This window comes from Entelurus aequoreus, linkage group LG15 (genome assembly GCF_033978785.1).
Source record: "Entelurus aequoreus isolate RoL-2023_Sb linkage group LG15, RoL_Eaeq_v1.1, whole genome shotgun sequence".
In the NCBI taxonomy this organism is placed as follows: domain Eukaryota; kingdom Metazoa; phylum Chordata; class Actinopteri; order Syngnathiformes; family Syngnathidae; genus Entelurus; species Entelurus aequoreus.
The window spans coordinates 25,527,043-25,549,838 of record NC_084745.1 but is presented as its reverse complement, the minus strand read 5'-3'; the positions used below and the strand labels follow the sequence as shown (position 1 = coordinate 25,549,838).

Genomic DNA, 22,796 nt, shown 5'->3' with positions numbered 1-22,796 from the left:
ACATTCACACTCACATTCACACACTAGGGCCAATTTAGTGTTGCCAATCAACCTATCCCCAGATGCATGTCTTTGGAGGTGGGAAGAAGCCGGAGTACCCGGAGGAAACCCACGCAGTCACGGGGAGGACATGCAAACTCCATGGTGTAGTCCTGCATTGAATAAGTGTGTTTAATATTTTCCTTGTCCAAAACCAAGAGTAATACCTCACAGAATGATCCATTGTAAATAACTGTAACATGCTATATTTGTTGTAAAGTAGAACTGGTTATAATCTTTCAATTATAGAATTAAGTGTCTTCTGAGTGCAACTCTGTTTAGTGAACACCCTTTTTCACTTTCTTGGGGAGAAATCTGAGAAAAACTATTTGTATGAAAGTGAATTTACAGACACTGATGCTCCTCTGAGATGCCACATTATCATTGCAGAGGAGTTTGCTTGCCCCAATGATCCTAGGAGCTATGTTGTCCAGGGCTTCTATATCCTCTGGTAGGGTCTCTCAAAACAAACCGGTCCGCGTTGAGTGACGAGACAAAAGCAGCTCGAAGGCCTTTATGAAAAAGAAAAAATAAGGACTCAGATTTCCCTCGCCTGGATGCCCTCCTCTAGAGGCGGGCCCGGAGATGAGGCAAAATGGCGAGTGTCTGGTGACCAGGCCTGGCCCCATAGGACCCGGCTGGGTACAGCCCGAAGAGGCAACGCTTACATTAGCAACGACAGTGAAATCTGGAGGAGTGACAGGCCTCCCGGTCGCCCAGATCTGAACCCGAGTGGTGTTTTGTTATTGGACTTTTGTGTAGATTGTCCATAAGAAACACCATGTTCAAACATAAGGGTGTCCATATGTGAACTTAGCACCAAGACGCCCTAGGCTGCAGTTCGATGATTGATTTTGTGGTTGTGTCATCAGATTTGCGGTCTGTTGTTTTGAACACTCTGCTGAAGAGAGGGGCGGAGCTTTCGACCAATTGGCTCTGATGGTGGGGGTGGATGCCGAACAGACCTGGAAGGCCCAAACGCATTGTGAGGGTCTGCTGGGAATGTGTAGCAAAGTTTCCCATTAGAAAGAGTTTCAATTACCACCTCCGGAAGAACTTTCAACATGTCACGAGGGAGGCGCAGGATATTGAGTCTGAATGGACCATGTTCCACACCTCTATTGTCGAGGCGGCCAAACAGAGCTGTGGCCGCAAGGTGGTTGGTGCCTCTTGTGGTGGTAATTCCAGAACCCACTGGTGGACACCAACGGTGAGGGATGTCGTCAAGCTGAAGAAAGAGTCCTATTGAGTACTTTTGGCTCATGGGACCCCGGAGGCAGTTGACAAGTACCGACAGGCCAAACGGCAAGTGGCTTTGACGGTTGCAGCAACTTGCAGAGGCAAAACACTCGTTTGGAAGTTTGGGGAAGCCATGGAAAAATCCTTCCGGGCGGCTTCGAAGCAATTCTGGACCATCATTCGCCGCCTCAGGAGGGAGAAGCTGTGCACAGTCAACACCATGTATGGTGGGGATGGTGTGCTGCTGATTTCAACTCAGGATGTTGTGGATTGGTGGAGGGAATTTTATTTTTTTTCCCCCCAAGATGGCGCCACTGTAGTGTAGCTCTGTGCTCTTGTATCATCCTTTTGTGTTCCTGATGTTTCCGTCTTGTTTTCATGTGTTTTTTTTGGTTCTGGATTGATTGATTGATTGATTGAGACTTTTATTAGTAGGTTGCACAGTGAAGTACATATTCCGTACAATTGACCACTAAATGGTAACACCCGAATAAGTTTTTCAACTTGTTTAAGTCGGGGTCCACTTTAATTGATTCATGATACAGATATATACTATCATATATACTATCATCATAATACATCACATAAGATAATCACATTGAATTATTTACATTATTTACAATCAGGGGTGTGGAGGGAGGGGGGGGAGGTATGGACATCAAGTAGTGGACATAGAGAGAGAGAGAGAGAGAGAGAGAGAGATCAGAAGGCATAAGAAAAAGAAAAAGTATCTGCATTTGATTGTTTACATTTGATTATTAGCAATCCGGGGAGGGTGTTAGTTTAGGGTTGTAGCTGCCTGGAGGTGAACTTTTATTGCGGTTTTGAAGGAGGATAGAGATGCCCTTTCTTTTATACCTGTTGGGAGCGCATTCCACATTGATGTGGCATAGAAAGAGAATGAGTTAAGACCTTTGTTAGTTCGGAATCTGGGTTTAACGTGGTTAGTGAACCTTTGGGACTGTGCGACAAGGGGTGGCACTTTGGTGACTTTTGCGGTACTTTTTTGTGAACTTCTGAATCTGCCTCCGGGGGCCTTTTGGCCATGGAGACCAGCTGCTAGGTCTCTGCCACACCAGAGTCCGTTTGGAGAGACTGGAGGAGATGCTAGCGCTGAGCGCCGGGACGGACAAGCTTCACTATGTCTTGGCTGAATGAGCCTGTATCGGACACCTCAGTCTTCTTAGACGCATCCTCGCTCATCCATGCAGACTGGACACTGGCCGAGAGTTAGTGGGCGGCCGAGGGTGGAGTCGGGTCTCTTGGTTGCTTTGTTGGGTCTGCTCCTGTCTCTGGCCATGATCCCCCACCCCAGCAAAGCTCTCAATTTACCGGTCAGTTACCATCCTCACGTGTGGTTACGAGCTTTGGGTCATCACCGAAAGGACAAGATCCCAGGTACACGCGGCTAAAATGAGTTTCCTCTGTCGGGTGGCGGGGATCTTCCTTAGAGATAGGGTGAGAAGCACTGTGATTCGGGAGGAGCTCAAAGTAAAGCCGCTGTTCCTCCACATTGATCTGGACCCCAGACTTTGAAGGAGCGTAGGTATGGGCAGTGTAATATTCTGGGTTGGAGTCAATAACCAGGCGAGGTGATGAAGTTACATCTCTTTTCTTCATACTTCAGAACAGACTCCCACACTTGCCGTCAGGGTGCGCAATACAACAACCGTTGGCCAACCAAAAAGTAACCACAGAATACGGTATAGTGTTCTGTGGTTACTTTTTGGTTGGGCAAGCGGACGTGACGACAGGCTGTCCTCACTCAGGTCCGCACAGACCTGGACGGGGCGTGCCTTAAGTCTGGCTGGAAATCGAGAGAAATTCGGGAGAATGGTTGTCCCGGGAGATTTTCGGAAAAGGCACTGAAATTCGTGAGTCTCCCGGAAAATTCGGGAGGGTTGGCAAGTATGGCCTCGGCTAAGCGGAAGAAGATGGATGGATGATGATGATGTTGTTCAAATGACAGTCACAGGAAACCTACTTGTCATCAACACAACCAACAAATTGCCAGTTTGATTTAATAAATTATACATACACTTTTTAAGATGTACAATGGCCATTTCATAGCATTAATCCATGTCTTTCTTGTAAGACAAAATCTGCATTCAAAGTATTTACACATGTACAATTATCAGGCAGCTCTTTACAAAGCAAGGCGAGAATGACATTACGAACGTTAAAACTAAAAAAAATCAAAACCTCTCCTTCTCGTGCTTACTTTGCTGTCCTGTGATTATAATACATGTTTCCCTTCTTACCTATAATAGGCATCAAAGGGAAGTCAGGGCTTGAATAACTTCCATGAAATCCACCGTTAACCAGTGGAGATTCTAAACGTTTACAGTCCGGTGACTGAGTTACGAATCAAAAAGGGGTTTGGGAGCGATGTACGCAGTGTCACAGATGAAAATCTATTCCGTGATTGGGTCAGAAGGAGGGGCTGAGCTTGCTCTTGCAGCTTTCCTTTCGTAGTTGACAAGCCTTTGGCCGACCAGGTACCTGCAAAAACACAGACATGACTTTATGATTAACCATTCAACAACAACCACACACAATTTATAAAATGCATTAAAATTATACTGCTTTTACTTGTCATTCTTGATGTGCTCATAAAGACGCTTGAACTGTCGAATTTGAAAGGACAGGATGCCGATGAGAGAGACCACCATCAAAAGGAATGGGTAGATTCTCCTCTGCATTAGAATCTCCATTTCTGGGGTCACGCCTATGGAAGCAACACATATGTAACACAGCAGCAGCAACTCAAGTTTGGGGAAACATGTTTGAGATGCTCACCGACAGCAGGCACCACTCCAGCCGCGATCATGTAGGGCACACATAAGGACAGCAACAGGACTGAGATGACGGGTGCTGCCAGTTTACGGATGATGAACTGAAGATCAATGTTGCGAATTCCATTGGCGTACACCTTGGGGGTGAAAAAAAAAGTTTTGCGATACGACATTGACAAAATTATGATCACATGACAGAAAATGTACCTGCTCAATAACAGTCTTCAGCCACCACTGAGGACCCATCAGAGTGATGGCCGCTATGATTTTGGCATGAAGCACTCCAAGAGCCCAGTCCTGCAGACGACAGAGGGGATAAAAACAGTTGGACGCTCACTTTACACTCCAACAGAAACAAATCGGAGACAGAGCAGACGTCATACCTGCCAAGGGTAGAAGAGGGGGGTTTGATCTAGAGGTACCCTGAGCGGAGCCACAATGACCAGCTCAAAGAGCAGACCCAGCAACAGTGGAATTACTCCAGCCACCAGCAGAGCAACAACCACAGTTTTAAGAATCTACGCAAACACAGGGGGAATAAACATGTGTATGACTTCTTTTATCAATATGGCAACACTGAGTTTTGTCTTCATTTGGCAAAACAGGCACTTGAAGGGTTGCTCTGTTTACTGCGACATAAACTATTTATAAGAGATGTTGCTTACTAACACCCACCATGAGCGTCCACTCTTGAACTTTGAGCATTATAATGGTGCGTCCCTGGGGCATCCAAGCCAGCAGCACTGTGATTCCGCGGATCGACAACCAGCAGACATACAGGCCGCATGCTGCCGTGTACAACTCGTGGATCTTAGAGCTTCCCGTCCAGAAGGACATTAGCCAGCGTCCAGTGAACACTAAAAAATAAAAACGTTCATATATTTATTATTCTGATCTTCAAGGTGGTCTACTGGCATGTTTACGGATGTGTGAAATTGCTATTTGAGCTAAATATAGGACTGGTTTAGAAGCATGCTAACTTATAAATAGCTGGAACCTTCAATTGTGGTCTGTGGGCACAAATGAGTACTGTAGAAAACTGCTAGCTCTACCATGTTTCTTACCTGGAAGGGTAAGGCACACCAGACTGGCCACCAGCAGTGTCATACACATAAACGCTATCAGCAGAACTATCTGGGGGAGGGGAGAGAAGAGGACAAATGCTTGTGTTAATGCCATGTTAAAAACACTGGACAACCATCTCGCTGTCGGCCGTCGCACCCTTGTAAATTTTAAGCCAACTACAAATTAACCCATGGGAAGCCTTTGGTCCCAAAACAAGCATTACATGCGTTCCTTATGTGACATTTTGGTTCAGTTTGAAGATTAATGTCTGAAATTTCACCAGGGCGTTATTTTAATTTGTATTACATTTTTTATAAAATTGCATTGTATTTGATTGCAACATTAAAACAGGATATAGACAAAGTATACACACTTTCTCTTAAGAACTTGTTTTGCCCCATTGACTCCCATTATGATTGCTATATTTTAGCAGACCGTAATCCTGGTCTATTACTACACTTCTTCCATTTATCCAGAATGAATATCATTCTTGTCGATTGAAAAACAAGAAAATACTGTTCAGGCATAATTGCGCCCCTTAACCAAGAGATGGCTCAAGAAAACCATAAGCATAATTCTAAGAGCTTTGATGAGCATAAATGAGTTTAACTGCTATTAAACTGCTGACATGCAATGAAAATCATCTTGCGCAGTTAAATATTACATGGTATGTATATATTTATATATATATATATCCATCCATGGCCCTGTGATGAGGTGGCGACTTGTCCAGGGTGTAGCCCGCCTTCCTCCCGAATGTAACTGAGATAGGCTCCAGCACCCCCGCGACCCCGAAAGGAACAAGCGGTAGAAAATGAATGGATGGACTATATATATATATATATATCCATCCATTTTCTACCGCTTGGGGTTGCGGGGGGTCGCTGGAGCCTATCTCAGCTGCATTCGTTTGAACTCAAATTCAACCAAGTCCTGCCTGCTTTCAGAGTAAGCATTGTAAAAAAGAATATGTCACTGTCTACTTGTCTATTGTATCAAAATCTATTTTGTCATTAATTGACCTTTTCAAGGCTGTAATTACCCAACCTTAAATATTCCATTCTTCAATTTCGTTTTAGAAATATTGCATATTTAGCAATTTTGCCATTATAAAAAGTTATTTTTGACAAAAAGGCCACTAAACATGAACAGTATACAATAAACCCTTAATATCAATAAATAGATCTGAAGTTGTGAAAAGATTTCAAGCGCTGAAAGTAAAAAAAAGATAACTATTTCTGACTTATGACACTAAGGAGCAGATCCTTTTTGAATCCTAAGAGTATGTGTATATAATAAAGTGATTATCACACACACACGAGGTGGGGCGAAATTATTCTCTGCACTTGACCCATCACCCTTGATCACAGCTGGGAGGTGAGGGGAGCAGTGGGCAGGGTCCCATTTTTATAGTCTTTGGTATGACTCGGCCGGGGTTCGAACTCACAACCTACCGATCTCAGGGCGCACACTCTAACCACTAGGCCACAAACCTAAGGTTGCACAATGGTTAAAAGGGAGTATTTTTCTTTAAATGCTAAAGTCACTAGTTAAACATTTTCATTGTCCTAATTAAGTGGGACTATAATGAAACTGTGCAGAAATTGGGGGTATTTTCACCCTGAATGGGAAGCGTAGAGGTCGATGGTACGGTTGAAAGCCCACTGGTCCGCCTTGCTGCAAGATGGCCTGGTGAGCCGCATGCAGCCCCTCACCAACAGCTGGTGGCGGGTTGTTATTGTTGTTATGGTGTCCCTGGGGAGGGTTGTTGTTGTTGTTCACGGGCTGGTTAGCATCAATGTCTTCTTGTTCTCCAAGGAGGTAAGAGTGCAGATCTCTGTGGTGGAAGAGATAACATTGAACAAATCATTGCTGGAATGAAAAGGCATTGAAGCAGGACACTCACAGTAAATATCCAGCACTGACTGTCCAGGCACGAACTAAGCCTTTGAGCCACTGCCGAGTGTGTCCTTGCTCCAATAAAGCTGGCAGCACGACCTGAAGTAATAATAGCTCCAAAGACAGCTCGCTGACCGGGGCATCGCTGAGGGAGGAAAGTTCAGAAAAATATATTTCAACAATGTGTTCAGGTGCAATTTAATAGTTGCAGTTTCATTTGTGTTCCAAAAAGCATTTTTCACATGTAGGACAACAACTGTAGTCTGCTGGTTACCTGTAGAGCATAACGTTGTATGGCAAGAAAGCGGGCATGAGTAGTTTAATCAGCCTAATGGGTAGCCACAGCATGAGCAACACAATGGAACCAAACACCACCACGGAGAGAATGAACCGCCGCAGGTGTCTGTAGATGGGAAGGTGGATCATCTCTTGAACTGGGTTGAAATCTGGGTCATTGAGGTTTCTTAGAAACCACAGCACTCCAGGCCTCAGCACCTGGCAGATAAAGATTTTAGTTTTATTTTGAGCAAACAATATTCCTTTGCTGACCAAGATTAGGCTGCTGGAAACAGAGTCACCTCTCTCAGAAGTAGGATGAAAGAAGCAAAGTAAAAGACATAGACCATTCCAACAAGCCAGTGAAGGAACATGGTGGTGCCAGGTGCTGATTTGAAACTCATCTCGCGGTCTTTCAGGGACGCATCAAACATCTCCTGCAAGTTAAGAAACAAAAGTCAAATAATTCACAAATTCCAGAAAATGCAAAGTCAAAAGAATTTATTTTAATTCAAGCACATGTCTAATTTAAGATAGTGCTCTCTTCTCTAAATAGAACAGAGGTTTTATTTTTGACACGTTGATAAAAGGCATCACACGAGCAATCAGATTTATCTCTGGTTCACTTCAGGACAGCATTTTAAACAGCTGCCTATTCATTTACATGAAACAGGGCTATAATACAAATCATGCAAATTATACATTACAATAAAACAACAACAGTGTCAATATTTGCAATTATGTTGGGCTCTAAACAAAGCACGCAGCAAGCTAAAAGACTGAAAAAGGGATGGCAAAGAAGCTGTCCAATAGTTCTTTAAGTTTATTTTTTATACACAGTACATGAAATAATAGACATCATGATGTGGCTGAACGCATACTGCAATGATGAATGTTCCAAACCAAAATCTTACTAGAGAGCAGATGTCGAGCCACCAGCCACAGATCAGCGGGAAAACACCAATCTCCACAACAACCAGCAGGGACACCTGCAACAAACAGTTACAATTCTACTAGAAATAATACTCAGAATAAATATTATTGCTAATTTTAATTTTCTGGTTGCAGATTAGATATAAGAAATACAAAGTAGGTGAACTATTACCTTGACAACGATGTAACAGACTCCCAGAAGACGTCGGGAGCGCTGAAACCGAGCCAGAGCAGCCAATCCCTACAATATCCTTGTTAAGGTTCAACACCAGCAGCAAGTAAAAAAATGTATATATATTATTCCGATAAAATCATCATACAAGGATACATGACAGAGTATGAGCGTCATCGCCAGCAGTATATAGCCAACAATGGTTGTAATTAAGCCTTCGAAATGGGAAGCTTGAACCTGAAAGAAAATATGAAAAGAGTCATACATCAGAATCCTTCATAATGCAAAGTTGAGTTTTTATAAAAGCTTACATATTCCTCAAAGCCAAGACCCACGACAGAGAAATGTCCAATGTGGTAGGGACAAAATGCTGCAAGAGAAGAGAAATGCTGTGGTTAGAGGGAACTTGAGGGCTTGGAAAAGCAAGTGTACATCGAAGTTTATACTTACCAAACACCAGGATGAAGAGTGTGTTAAGAGACACCACCCAAAAGACATGCTCCTAGGAGACAAACATTAGCAGTCATGAAGTGGGAATGTTAATGTAAAATAATTAGGGTATGTGAATACAACGAACCAAAAAAACGAGGGATCCATCCAGGCCAAGCATCTGCAAATTAAACCACATTTTAGACTAAGTACTTTTTCAATCGTATAATGTTGTGCAAAATGGCAATTATAACATGTGAAGTTACCCTTTCCCATGTGAGCTCTTCAGCCGCTCGGTCCCATTCTAAAGCATTCCAGTTCATGTCATCTACAAAAGTAAGTAGATAGAATAGAACCAGGTACCTCAAAATAGCTACAAATACAGCATAACCTTTAAGTATGATGAATTCCGCCTTTTCTGACTTAGAAATGTTGTTAAAATGTTGGATACTCATGTTTAACAATGTCAAAGCATCAAATATTAAGGTTCATGCATTTGGGCAAGAGCTTGCACGTAGTTTTGGATGCCTCGGTTCACAGGGTTTTGGAGTCTGGGTATGTTATGACATCACAGCGAGGTGGACGTTATTATTTAGTCATTAGGTCAAGCTCAGTCAGAGGGGGAGGAGCCACTCCACCTATGGCGTGCGACATGCAGTGACATTAATGCTGCTAAAATCAGCTTTTTGATGCAGCTCTGAAACGATCAAAGAGTGTGCAGGTTTACCTAATGCTCTTACTGGAATCTCTACAGTGTGTATGAAGTTTATTTTTGACCGTGTCTAGAAAAAAATAGCCGTGACTTCAAGATATATTTGAACAGCGTATATTTTCAAAAGATACATGATGACACTTTTGGAGAGGGTGGTTTCATTTGAAATCTGGTAACGCCTCCAGAATCCAACATCTTGCAAACTGACAAAAAACGAGTTATAAAAGTGACTGAAGTGAGTTTTGTATATAGCTTTTTTCTCTCGAGACTCAAAGCGCTCTACACAGTGAAACCTATTATCTATATCTACCGTGGAGCAAAATTTACACCAAACATATCCAAAACATATCTTGACCTCAAGAAGTGTTTTAAATGTGGATTAAAAACATCAAAGGTCCCCTTTAATCTCAAATCAAAAGGACATACATGGTTATCCATCCATCCATTTTCTAGCGCTTGTCCCTCTCGGGGTCGCGGGGGGTGCTGGAGCCTATCTCAGCTGCACTTGGGTGGAAGGTGGGGTACACCCTGGACAAGTTGCCACCTCATCACAGGGCCAACACAGATAGACAGACAACATTCACACTCACATTCACACACTAGGCCCAATTTAGTGTTGCCAATCAACCTATCCCCAGGTTATATTATTCCTAATTACGAAATACTACAATTTTAAGTGCTAATCGGGTCACATTTGCACACAACACAAAAATATATGATAACATTTCCAGCCATTCCTTTTAAAAAATTCAAATGAAAGAAAGGAGCTCTGCATTGGACTCCAACCTTGTGCTCCATTGTTGGGGTCGGCGTCTTCAGCGGCAACTCCCTCCTCTTCTTCCAGCTCGGGGTCATCGCCCTGCTCTGGTGGATCAGGGGGCTCTGGTTCTGCCTCATTCTGGGCTGGTGGTTCTGCAGGGGCTGGGTGAGCTGGGGGCTCATCAGCTGCTCCTGGGCCTGCTGCTGGTCCCTGAAGGGACAGAATAAAGGATTTTTGTCTTAATACCTCATGAGCACACATGCACCAATTAATTCGAAACACCCACATCTCAGTTTAAAATGTAACTGGTATGAATGGAAAACAAAATTAAAAAAACAGTTAAAAAGGTACCTCATTGGCTTGCCCAGCTGCATTGGGCGGTGCTGCCTGGTGCTGTTCTAACCACTGGGGTGCACCGCCATGGACTATCTGCTCTCTGAGCCAAACCAAGCTAATGAATGCACACAGAGTGCAGGTGACCACAAAGCAGCCCTGTAGACAGTCCGCAAGCAGGTTCTCTCTGCAGGAACGAGAATGTAAACAAATGTACAATAAACCATCCAGAAAATATTTGACAAAGATCCTTAAAGGAGACCTACTATGAATTTGGTCTTTTCTGATTATAAATGACGTGACAATGTTGGATAGTCGTGGTAAACAATGTCATAGCGTCAAATTTTGGGCGTGACCTTGCACGCCGTTTTGAATGCTTCTGCCCGCTGGGTTTTGGAGTGTTTTTCGACAATGGGGAATCAGTGACATCACAGATTGAGGACCTGTGTGCCATGTGGACATGCTGGGTCTGGCAATTATTCTCCCACTCTGCTGAGCGCAGCAACTCTTTCACTCCATATTCCTTCTCATTTCATTTCCATCTGCCTGCTCTATGTCTATAACATAATTACTATAAAATAGGGCTGTCTTCAAATAGTATGAGATTAGACTCAGAGGAGTCTGATTCAACTATCCACCTCACAGTCAAATCATCTTGATATTAATATTTTCTCCACCCTACGTGGGAAGAAGACAAGTTAATCCCTGCTGGGGTGTGTTGGGAGGTTAAATTGATTGTGTTCATCGTGTCTTCTTTGAATATTAGCAAAAGATTATTGTGTGCAGACATAGATTTTAGAGAGTAAGCGATTAATCTTAGCTTTCTTCAGACTTCCTCAGAGAGGTCACTGCTTCTTAGTGTGACGATATTAGCTAGAGTGTTTTAGCCTTCAACATATTTTAATAAAATAAATAGTTGTCTGCGTACAAGAATATTTTACTAATAGTATTGGGAGGAAGTTTCTACATGGTGGACGGGATTGAGGTTCGCCAGGACACGCTGCTGTCAGACACGCAGCTCCGTGAAAGGGAAGAGAGTTAAAACCTGCTTGGGCCCCCACGTACAGCATGGTGTGTTGGCAGGATACATTGATTACATTCATCATCATGTGTTCCTTAAATATTAGTAAAATATTATTGCGCATAGACTAGGGTTGTCCCAATACCAATAATTTGGTACTGCTACCGGTGACAAATTGTATATCAATACTTTTCAAAATAAAGGTGAACTATGTTAAGAGAGTAGTGTATGTGTTTAGCGAGAATGGCAACGTGTTGGCTGAGTGACGTCAGTGAGTGAGTGGGCGGGTGAAGAGAGAGAGAGGTAGCCTGTGCACTGCGCAGTAGACTGATGAACGGGTCCGGTTGTGTCCCGCAAAACTAATAATAAAGCGATTGTCACAAATCGGTGGCCTTGTCATTCTGAGCCGAAAGCAGAGCTTATCAGACCCATTGCCGGGTAGAGTGAAGGGTGTTACCCCAGACGAAAACATCGCCCCTGCTGGGAACTTCCGCCCTTTGCTCCCCGACTACAGTCTGCATGGGAGCCGAACAGCAGGAAAGGAGCAACAACTACTATATTACCTGTCACTCTTCATAACTCCTTGTGCAGATCTGAACGCTTATTATTTAAATGTTTATCTAAGTTTGAAGCAAAGGTGGTAATACTAATCGCCACGTTTGTCTAGGCTTGTTTCAAAGCAACTCCCTGTTTAAAGCGTCACCTTTGTTAGTTTTGAAGCCCAAATACATCCATATTGCGCTTCACGCACCCCTTTTATTAACCAATAGAATTGCAGTTTTTTGCCATTCTTCTTCTCCTCGATGTTATTGCTTGTATGCGATTTGTGTGTGCGTTTTGACACTCCGCTCATGCGGATAAACAAACGGTATTTTTCAAAGGCAGTATAACACCGTTTCCAATTCATTAGTACCGCGGTACTTTATTGGTACCGGTGTACTGTACAACCCTAGCGTAAACAAATAGGTTTTAGAGAGTAAGAAATAAATCTTAATTTCGGCTGTCTCCTAAGACTTCCTCCGTGCGGTCGCTGCCTCCTGTGTGACATCATGGCTCTAAAATCAGTTGGCGTGTTTTGAACTGTAACATCTCCTAATATATAACATCAATTTCTCTATACACAAGAATATTTTATTGATAGTGTTGGGAAGATGTTTTTACATTGGGGATATGATTGATGCTCATCGGGACGTGCTGCTGTCAGAAGGGAGGCAAGTTGGCACCTGCTGAGGCCAGGTGTGTTGGGAGGTTAAATTTATTGTGTTCATCATGTCTTCTTTAACTATTAGAACATTATTATTGTGTGCAGACAAATAGGTTTTAGAGAGTAAGAAATAAATCATAGTTTTGGCGGTCTCTTTAGACTTCCTCAGAGCGGTCGCCGCTTCCTAATGTGGCATCACATTTCTAAAATCAGCTGGCGTGCTTTAGACTCCAACATCTTTTATTACATAAAAACTTGTCTGCATACAAGAATATTTTACTAACAGTGTTGGGAGGATGTTTCTCAAAGGGCACGTGATTGAGGCGCTGCTGTCAGACACGGAGCTTACAACTTGGTTTGTCGAAACGCAAGAGAAGAGAAGATAAAATATTTTCATCAAATATTGGCATGTGCACAATATATCCAACGTGCAACATCCAGTGACATAAATGCCGCTAAAACAGCTTTTTTGATACAACGCTGTATCCATCCAAGAATGGGCAGGTGTACCGAATGTTGTGACTAGTTGAATCTATACAACGTTTATGAAGTTTATTTTTGACCGTGACTGAAAAAACAATAGCGGTGAAGTTCGTCTTCAAGATACGTACTTAACAATGGACATTTTCAAATTGTAAATTTGGTGGGGCCGTGGTTTCATTTGCAATCTGGGAACGGCCCTACAAACAAACATTTTTCACTTGCAGAAAGTAGGTCATAAATGTGACTGTGGAGCAAAATGTATACCAAAGCATATCAAATACATATCATTTAGACCTAAAATAAGTGTTTTAAATGGAGATTAAATCAGGGATATTCAACTGAATTGTTTTGGGGTCCACATTTCTAGAAGGCTAAGGACCGGGGGGCGTATTTTTCCCTTTACTATTAGTATTTTGTATATTCTGGAGAACCAGCGTCCTCTACAGTAGACATTAGAATCTGGTCTATTTATTTTGTCAGAGTTACAGGAGCGCTCTGCTGTTTTTAAGGACAGACTGCAAAAAAAGCTAGTCAACGATCATCTCCATAACAGCACTCTAGTGGTTTTAATAATTTGCTGCAAAAATGTGAGTCTCTCACAAGTTTTTTTAAACTGAACTCGAAGGCCACCAGTTGAATAGCCCAAATGATGAAAAAGAGAGGACCTAAAATGTAATCTTAATGAACACTACTAAGAAAAGTAAAAAGTTGAACAAATGACTGACTGCATCTTAAGTAAACAAGCCACGGCAACACCTTGGTTACATAAATCATATTACAAAAAACATTTGAAACTGCCAAAAAGGAAAGGACTTAAAAGGGCGCCTCAGTTATGGCAATCACAAGTTTGGACCCTAGAATTGTATGTTTGCTAGCAAGGTTAAAATGTCAATGCAAGGACAGTGGTCCAAGGTCCTCTATACAACAGGAGCCGCTGCAAAAATGTTTGTCCCCCAAGATTTAAACTGAACCCGGGTCGCCAGTTGAATAGGCCTGGATTAAAATCATCATAAATCCCCTTTAAATGCCGTGTCAAGATGCTATTGCAAGAGTGTGTGTTGAAGCTCTCATCATCACTCACGTGGACAGCATGTCCAAAGGCAGTGTCAGAAGTGAGCTCACAGAGCCAGTAAAAAGACACTTGTAGATGCGACCTGAAACCAATAAGGAAAAGGTCATCATTATCTATATGTCTTCAGAAACTGCAGTGTAACAAAGAATATATTAACAAAATTAAAATAGTCATGCCAACTGTTGATTACACTGCTACTGAAAGGGAGTTTACATTTCTAACATATTTAATGTTTAGTTCATTATGTAATGGCTGTAAAGTGGTAATTCTGTGACTCGATCATAAACATACGCTAATATGTAAAGCTGATGTCATTGTTTGAGCCACAGAGCGTTAACAGCGCACATGGTTTCACATTCTAGCACTCACATGCTGTAAGAGGAACCACGCCGAGCCAAGCAAAAGCCACCAGCGTGTAATGAAACCAGTAGCGGATTGCCGTGCCCACACTGGTCAGCAAGCCCGAACATATGTCCTGAATGGGTAACCGTGAAGGCATGTCTGGGGAGTAGACTAGAACAGACAAAGAAGCAAATAGTTACAAATAAATGGCATACCATTATTTTAATAGTTATTAACTCTATTTAAAACTTTAAAAGAGACAATCACTTGTCAAGCATTTCGTGACTGATACATTAATAGGAAAATAGTATCACAAAAGTGTCTACACCCCTCGAAACCATTGTTATGACAGTATCTTTTCATTGGACATTCATCTTGGATATACAGTAGGCCTACTGTATAGTCCGTGAACAGCTTGTATCACAGGATCGCAGCTCTTCAGTGCCGGCAGGACTCATGCATTACATTACTGACCATGCCTAACTTTGGACAATAATGGCTGTGTGTTGAGTCAAATCTAATGAACAGTACATTGGAAATCAGCAGTAAAATGTTAACTGGCTGTCCAGCTTTGCAAAAGTAAACACGCTGCAGGACTGTTTGTATCGGAGTTTATACAGGAGTTTCAAAACAAGTCAATATAATCTGGATCCCTTTTTGCCAATACCAATATTGGATTGGGAAACCCCAAAATACAAGACATTTAAAAAAAATGAGGATGTTTTATAGATTAAATCCGCCAAGGCCACAAGCACTTACTTGGTGTGAATGCAAATCTGTGCTTGCATAATTCACAATACTCCTTCCTGCTGTGTTTCAGCCACTGGACCAAACTGAAAAGCAACGTTTGAAAAGTAAAAATTAGGAACAGCATGGCACTGAATACTCTGCGCCTGTATGTTGACAATCACATAGGCCAGTTTCTAAATGTCACATATGATTTTTTAATTATGCAACTGGGAATGTATGACAAAACAATTGAGCAAATAATTGAACCATCACCGATCTGGTGTTGTTTACATTGGAAAAACTAGAAACATTGTTGCACTACCAGTAAATCGGCTTCAACAACTGTTCAGAAGCATCCAGGCTCTTTTTTTTTTTTTTTTTACCAGGAACACACACAAGTCACATGACACAATCAACACAAAATGGATGTGTTGGTTTTCCTTTCACAGTTACAATTCCACACCTCAGGTCTGAAATATGAGATTCATCTATCCAGGATGAGATAAACCTGTTCTGAAAGCTATATTGACATTGAAAGTCCTCAACCCCTTTTATGAGATATTCTGTTCGTGTGACATAACTAAATACAAAGTTTCTTAGAAAAAAGAAAATCCTGTTGGATTTCACAACACGATTGCTGTGTGGTAATCGGACCATAAACCTCTTTGATCATTACCTAATGACAAAAACACTCAAGTGTTGTTGTTTTTAGCATATGACGAAAAAAATAGCCAGGTTGACAGATTATATCCAAAATACTGATTCTTGATAATGTATTGCGCACATAGGCACACATTTTTGTACATGACTATTTTTAAAATTGCATGCCTTGTGACTGCCTTGTGTGACTCTTAAGACTTAAAAAATACATTATTAATGTATTTTAATATAATTCAACAAATATATGTCCAATTTTATTTCTGGTTTTGGTACTTGTAAAAAATATTAAATCCTAATCCAATCCTCATCTTGTCATATTTGAATAAGATAATATAATCATAACAATAATAGGATTGCCAATTATTTTTTCTTATACAATTTGAAACTTCCATCCATCCATCCATTTTCTACCGCTTATAAATAAAAAAGGACACAAATTTACCAAACACAATTTTACTTTAACTCAGAATTTGGGGAAAACATAAAAAAATTGGGGGGGGCAATGCAATTGTCAGACTGATAATTATACGGCCGATAGTAAGAGTTATGGAGCCACGATTATACAATGACATTTGTGCTCCTACCTCGTAGGATGTTACAAACTGATCCTAAGATAACCGGACCTCACAGTGTATACACAAACATGGCGGTGTTGATCAAGGTTGCATTAAGGAACCCTCTGTATTTTGAGCATCAAACATTACAACTCAACTAAGTCATTTTGTTCCCATGTTTTCTATGTTCTGCAATAGTTATGACAATTTGTTGTACATTAGATTTCTTAATTTTTAATGTATTACTTACAGAAGTTATAATAATAATAATAATGTCACAAAATTTGGAGGTTGGGTTTTTTGCCCCCAATAAATTTGCATGTTCAAATTTTTTTAAGTACCAGTTAGGTCACTGTTTAAGCAGCAACATTTTTTAAGTACGGATTTGGTAATAGTATCGGTAAAATGTATATCAGCTTGACCAATTCATGGATGGGATGTTAGCGCCATACTTGCCAACCTTGAGACCATGAAATTAAATTCTTTTTTTCCAATCATTTTTGAGCTTGCAAGCGTATTTCTTCTTCTTACTCGTCGTCGCCATGTCTCTTCTTCGTTCTTCTGCTTCGTCTCCCTCTTGTTGTGTGTGCAGTTGTGCACTGAGCTCCAAAAGCCGTAGATGCTATTGTAGCGTCCCGGAAGAGTTAGTGCTGCAAGGGATTCTGGGTATTTGTTCTGTTGTGTTTATGTTGTGTTACGGTGCGGATGTTCTCCCGAAATGGGTTTGTCATTCTTGTTTGGTGTGGGTTCACAGTGTGGCGCATATTTGTAACAGTGTTAAAGTTGTTTATAGGGTAGAGATGCGCGGTTTGCGGACACAACCGCGGAGTCTGCGGATAAACCGCGGGTCGGGCGGGTGACATGACGAAAAAAATAGATTTTAAATAGATTCGGGCGGGTGGCGGTTGAACCAATTCGGAAATATATATACATAGTTAAATGTTTAGTTTAGTTTAGTTTAGTTTATGTTTTTACCCACATACGAAAAACGAGCAGCACTCTTTCCTATTTCCCCCTTCAGCTATTTGCCTTGGCCAATAAGTTGCAGGTAATTTTGTTATTATTATTTATTTAATTTATTTTTGTTTAAATAGGGATGACATACATATGTTATTGTATAATTTAAGTTTGTGCGCGTGATGACAGCCTAAGGCTTATGAGGCACATTTTTTATTTATTTTTTTATTTCAACTTAAAAACGTATAAGCCTATGCCTATACCTACAACATAGGCTATGTGTTTATTTTTATTTTCCTGCCTGTCGTTGACAATGGAGATTGTCTGATATTTTGTCATGGCTGCAGATCAATCAATAAAGGTTCATCTTTGTCACAAAATTGTTCACTGTTTCACTGTGCACCCCGCCCTCGTCCCTATTTGAGCATTATAACGTTAACAAGTTCATATTCATTGAAATAAATTCAGAAATTTTTTTTTACCTAACGAAAATATAGGCCTAGTCTTTCTAAAAGATTTTTTAACTTCTTAAAAGCATCGTTCTGCTTGCTGCAACTGCGCACACAAAGTGTGAGGAACGCACTCCTGATCTGAGGGCATTGGCAACAATAGTCAACACTTTCTTAATGGAAATGACAATAATATTATAATAATGATAAATAATATTATCACGCATTAATATCTCTTAGCCACTAATGCGTGGCCAAGAGATATTAATGCGTGGCACGCATTGAAGGTCTCTGCTGCATTGGATCAGTCTCCTTTCTTTAACAGGCAAAAGCTTTCTAACCTCACTAATGCCTTGCATCGTCTATATTAGATATATAACAACGGGCGGGTGGCGGGCGGGTGTGATTTTGATAAAATGTTGGTTCGGGTGGATGGCGGGTGGATGACGACTTTTGTAAAGCGGTTGCGGATGAAACAATTGCCTATCCGCGCATCTCTATTCTACAGCCACCCTCAGTGTGATCTGTATGGCTGTTGATCAAGTATGCCTTGCATTCACTTGTGTGTGTGTATGTGCTTAAAATTAACGTTATCATTAAAGCAATTAAAAGATCATACAACGTGTCAGCATTTCTGGACATCTTCGAGTAAAGATCATTGTTAAACCTGTCCAACGCTACATTATTATGTGACTGGGCCGGTATGCTGTTTTTATGGAGGAAAAGCGGACGCCTGGTCAGCATGCGGCTGTTAAGGGGAGAAGGTCTCAGGTCAGAGAGGACGTTAAAGACAGTGTCTTTAAGGCACGCCCCCAATATTGTTGTCTGGGTGGAAATCGGGAGAAATTTGGGAGAAATTCGGGAGAATGGTTGCCCCGGGAGATTTTCGGGAGGGACACTGAAATTCGGGAGTCTCCCGGGAAAATCGGGAGGGTTGGCAAGTATGGTTAGCGCTACCATGGCAGGGATGTCATACTTGGTTAGGACAAATCTACAGGTACAGTTTGTTAAATCCACCATTTTTTGACTTTGTGTTACTCTAGGTGTGCACAAACTATTGTCAAATATACATTTAAAAAAATAATACATATAAATAAGTTATCAGGTTCAGTCTTGAGAAACAAGAAGTTATGAATGCATCTCTACATTTGTATTGGTATTACTGTGATTATATAATTATGTTTGTTACGCTATATTAGTGGACTTCAGATGAGGCGGAGCTGCTTCAGAAAAATAAAGAAAACAAAACATAAAATATTCTCTAAAGGGCCGGGGGGTTAGGGGACCTGGGTTGGTCCAAGCTTTATTATGGTGTTTCACTGTGCCACACTTTAAAACCCACTGCTATAAACCACTTGTATATACCTAAAAACTATAGTTTTAATTACAATGGCGTATTTCTATTGATTCTTGAGAGCTGTCACTCACCATTCTTGGTGGATGAATTTAATGCTGCCCGTGCAGACACAGGGGTGGTACAGAGGCTTGTCTGGGGTCCCCTCGGAGCGGCAGACGCGACAAATATCGGCTAAAAGTACAACACACAGAAACACAAAAACAAAACGGGTTGGTTACAATGTTACTTTTCAGATATATATATATATATATATATAAATGATAATAAATGATAAATGGGTTATACTTGTATAGCGCTTTTCTACCTTCAAGGTACTCAAAGCGCTTTGACAGTATTTCCACATTTACCCATTCACACACTGATGGCGGGAGCTGCCATGCAAGGCGCTAACCAGCAGCCATCAGAGGCAAAGGGTGAAGTGTCTTGCCCAAGGACACAACGGACGTGACTAGGAAGGTAGAAGGTGGGAATTGAACCCCAGTAACCAGCAACACTCCGATTGCTGGCACAGCCACTCTACCAACTTCGCCATATACATACATATACATACATATATATATATATATATATATATATACATATATATATATATATATATATATATATATATATATATATATATATATATATATATATATATATATATATATATATATATATATACACATAATCACAATAATGGCATTAAAAATGTGCTTGATAAAGCATGTTCGATAAAATGCCATCTGTAATAAAATATATATATTTATTTATATATTTATTTGTGTAAATTTTTTTTAGTCGCAAGAAGCCGGAAAAGAATGAAGCATATAGTTGGTTGCATGAACAAAGGCACTCGCAGTCGGGTAACCTAGCAAAACAGCCTGTCACTACACAATCTGTACCAAAACACATTAAGGGTCCACTCTTGCGCAAAGACTATGTCACTTCTTCGACTTGCAATTTTTTTTTATGATGGAGCTTCTGTGACGTCACGTTCTGTGATATTTAATTGTTTTATTAATGTTTTGTATAAAAAATATCTTATCAAAGAGTAAAAGAGAACAAGAATATAAACATGAACAAATAGATGAAAAAAACAATCAAGAAGTATTAACGCCACAATTTCAACTACTTTCACTCTTCTGTCACTGCAATGACTAACGCACGGGCACCACTGACTCCATTGCATAATTTATTTTTTTAAATGTTGATTTTTTATTTATTTATTTTTTAATCAAGGCACTTAGTGTAACTTAAATTTATATCTGCAACCTAACAAAAAGTGGACTCTTAAATGGTCAGTATTGTGAATTTATGTATTTGAAGCAAATACAAAAGTAGTAAAAGAAAGATTGATGTCTGCCATTTAAAACGGCTATGCGCATTGTTCAGGTTTCTGTTTGAATATGTTTCAAAATAAATTTGGTATTCTTAAGCATCATTTGTTCTTTTTCCAAATGTAATCTTTTATATGACATTGTTATTCAAATAAAGATTACAAAAAAAACATGGTAACAGTGACGGCGTGCACAAACATAATCTGCCGTAAATCAAGTAGACAGAAAGTGACGTCTTCACATATGCGTTGGCAGATCGTGTCTTCCTGAACCGATTGTGTAGTGACACAGCCAATTGCATAACAGTATCAACTATCAAATTTGGTTGCGCCATCTTACTGTCTCCCTATTGATTCTCTGCATGGAGTGAAAAGAGAAACTAAAAATGACAGCTGCTAAGAAATTGTCAATAAAACAAGCGATGTCACCTCGACAGTCTGGCAGTTTTTCCAAACGGACCGTAGTCCTTCGCCGTGCTTATCTTTTCTTTTCAACCCTCATCTGTCCCTATATGTACAGAAACAGCAGGTAACAAATGTGCTACTTTGAAATAATAATTCGGTCAAATAATATTTCAATAATAACTGCATAACATAAATTATTTTCCATTCTTAAGTAAGAATAACAGACCCAATTGAATGTTACAAAGACCACATAACTTCCTGCAAAAACAATTCTCAAGTTTGTCTGTTTGCATTTTCATACTTGGCACTATTTTGTTACACTTCATTTAGCATTTATTACATATTCCAAATGTTTGGACCTCTATTTACAATAGTTTATTGTTAAGTGTTTATTGTGATTTCAGTTCATTTAATTATTTCATTCATAAAACATCAAACAAAAGGAATAAAACAAAAATCAATCAATCAACATAACATTATAGTAAAATATAAACGAAAATGAGCAGAAAGAAGTTAAAACTTTTAGTATCTGCTCCCTCTTTTCACAAATCCATCCATCCACACAATTTAATTTCATTGTTGGCGACTACAAAGCCATATTTTAATATCATGCTGATTTTAAAAAGTTGTTTGCATTAATTGTTCTCCATGGTCGTGTTGACATTCCATTGCCTTTCTGCGCTGACAGCTGAGATAATTAACATCAGAGGAAAGTTACGTTTGAAATAAAAATGTAATACTTTTACTGTAAATCCATATTTTCCATTGGTAGGTCATAAAATATCAGTAATTGTTGATATCGACCGATATAAAAAACATATATCGTGATACAGTTTCAAGCCATATCTCCCAACTGTGTTTATTATTACACAAGTGTACGAAATCATTAATGAGATGATTTGTCCGGCTAATGACATCACCAGAACAGTTGTCTCTGTTGCATCTTTTGATATCAAAGTGCGTCTTCGTGTAAACACAACATTGTACGTTTTGTTAGCCTTTAGTCAGTATCTTTCTTGACACAGATGTACAAATAAACATGACGTCACCAAGCTATAATGCTAACTAGCTAGCAGGCCAGCTCAGCGGCAGGGTTGGTCCTCGGTGATGCGCTTACGAGTACGACTCTTCGGAGCTGTAATGCTATTTAGAGGAGCATCGACAAGCTCGTACTTACCTTCTTCGGCCGTGTCCATGTTGTTCGCAAAGTCGCCGTTTCTTCCAGGTGCAGCTTGTTCAGCCAACCCATTCACGACAGGCGAGGCAGGTTAGCTTAGCCACGTTAAGCCAGCGAGAGTACGAGTCCAACGTTAACCTGACGGCTCAGATGCATTGGCAGTCATAAAATGGTTTCTCAGCAGACGGAAACACCAGCGCTTGCTTCGCGCCTTCTATTTTTATAACATCCAGACGTTACTCGCTCGTTGCCAGCGCTGCGTCTTTCTTTTTCTTCTACAAATAACTTGAGTAACACTTCATCTTGTGTGTGGCAGTAATGACAGTAGAAACGCAGGAGACAAATGGCTCACTAAAGCCTCCTGACGCATGCGCAGTGTCCTTTGGGAGCAACTTTTTTTTTTCTTTTTTTTTAAC

General features: G+C 40.6%; 1 protein-coding gene across 1 annotated transcript; it reads right to left on the bottom strand.

The window, feature by feature from the left end:
* Nucleotides 1-3,262: 3,262 nt before the first annotated feature.
* Nucleotides 3,263-22,759, bottom strand: marchf6 (membrane-associated ring finger (C3HC4) 6). The gene is made up of 25 exons (XM_062021114.1): nt 22,381-22,759; nt 19,552-19,651; nt 15,534-15,607; nt 14,802-14,945; nt 14,442-14,514; nt 10,671-10,839; nt 10,346-10,529; nt 9,114-9,175; nt 8,996-9,028; nt 8,869-8,920; nt 8,730-8,788; nt 8,575-8,655; nt 8,419-8,487; nt 8,228-8,302; nt 7,616-7,750; nt 7,312-7,532; nt 7,045-7,182; nt 6,759-6,975; nt 5,138-5,207; nt 4,749-4,930; nt 4,457-4,591; nt 4,281-4,370; nt 4,078-4,210; nt 3,871-4,006; nt 3,263-3,780 (listed from the first exon to the last, which is right to left on the bottom strand). The coding sequence occupies exons 1-25, from the start codon at nt 22,397-22,399 to the stop codon at nt 3,693-3,695; spliced, it is 2,739 nt and encodes a 912-aa protein (XP_061877098.1). The 5' UTR covers nt 22,400-22,759; the 3' UTR covers nt 3,263-3,692.
* Between the last annotated feature and the right edge of the window lie 37 nt (nt 22,760-22,796).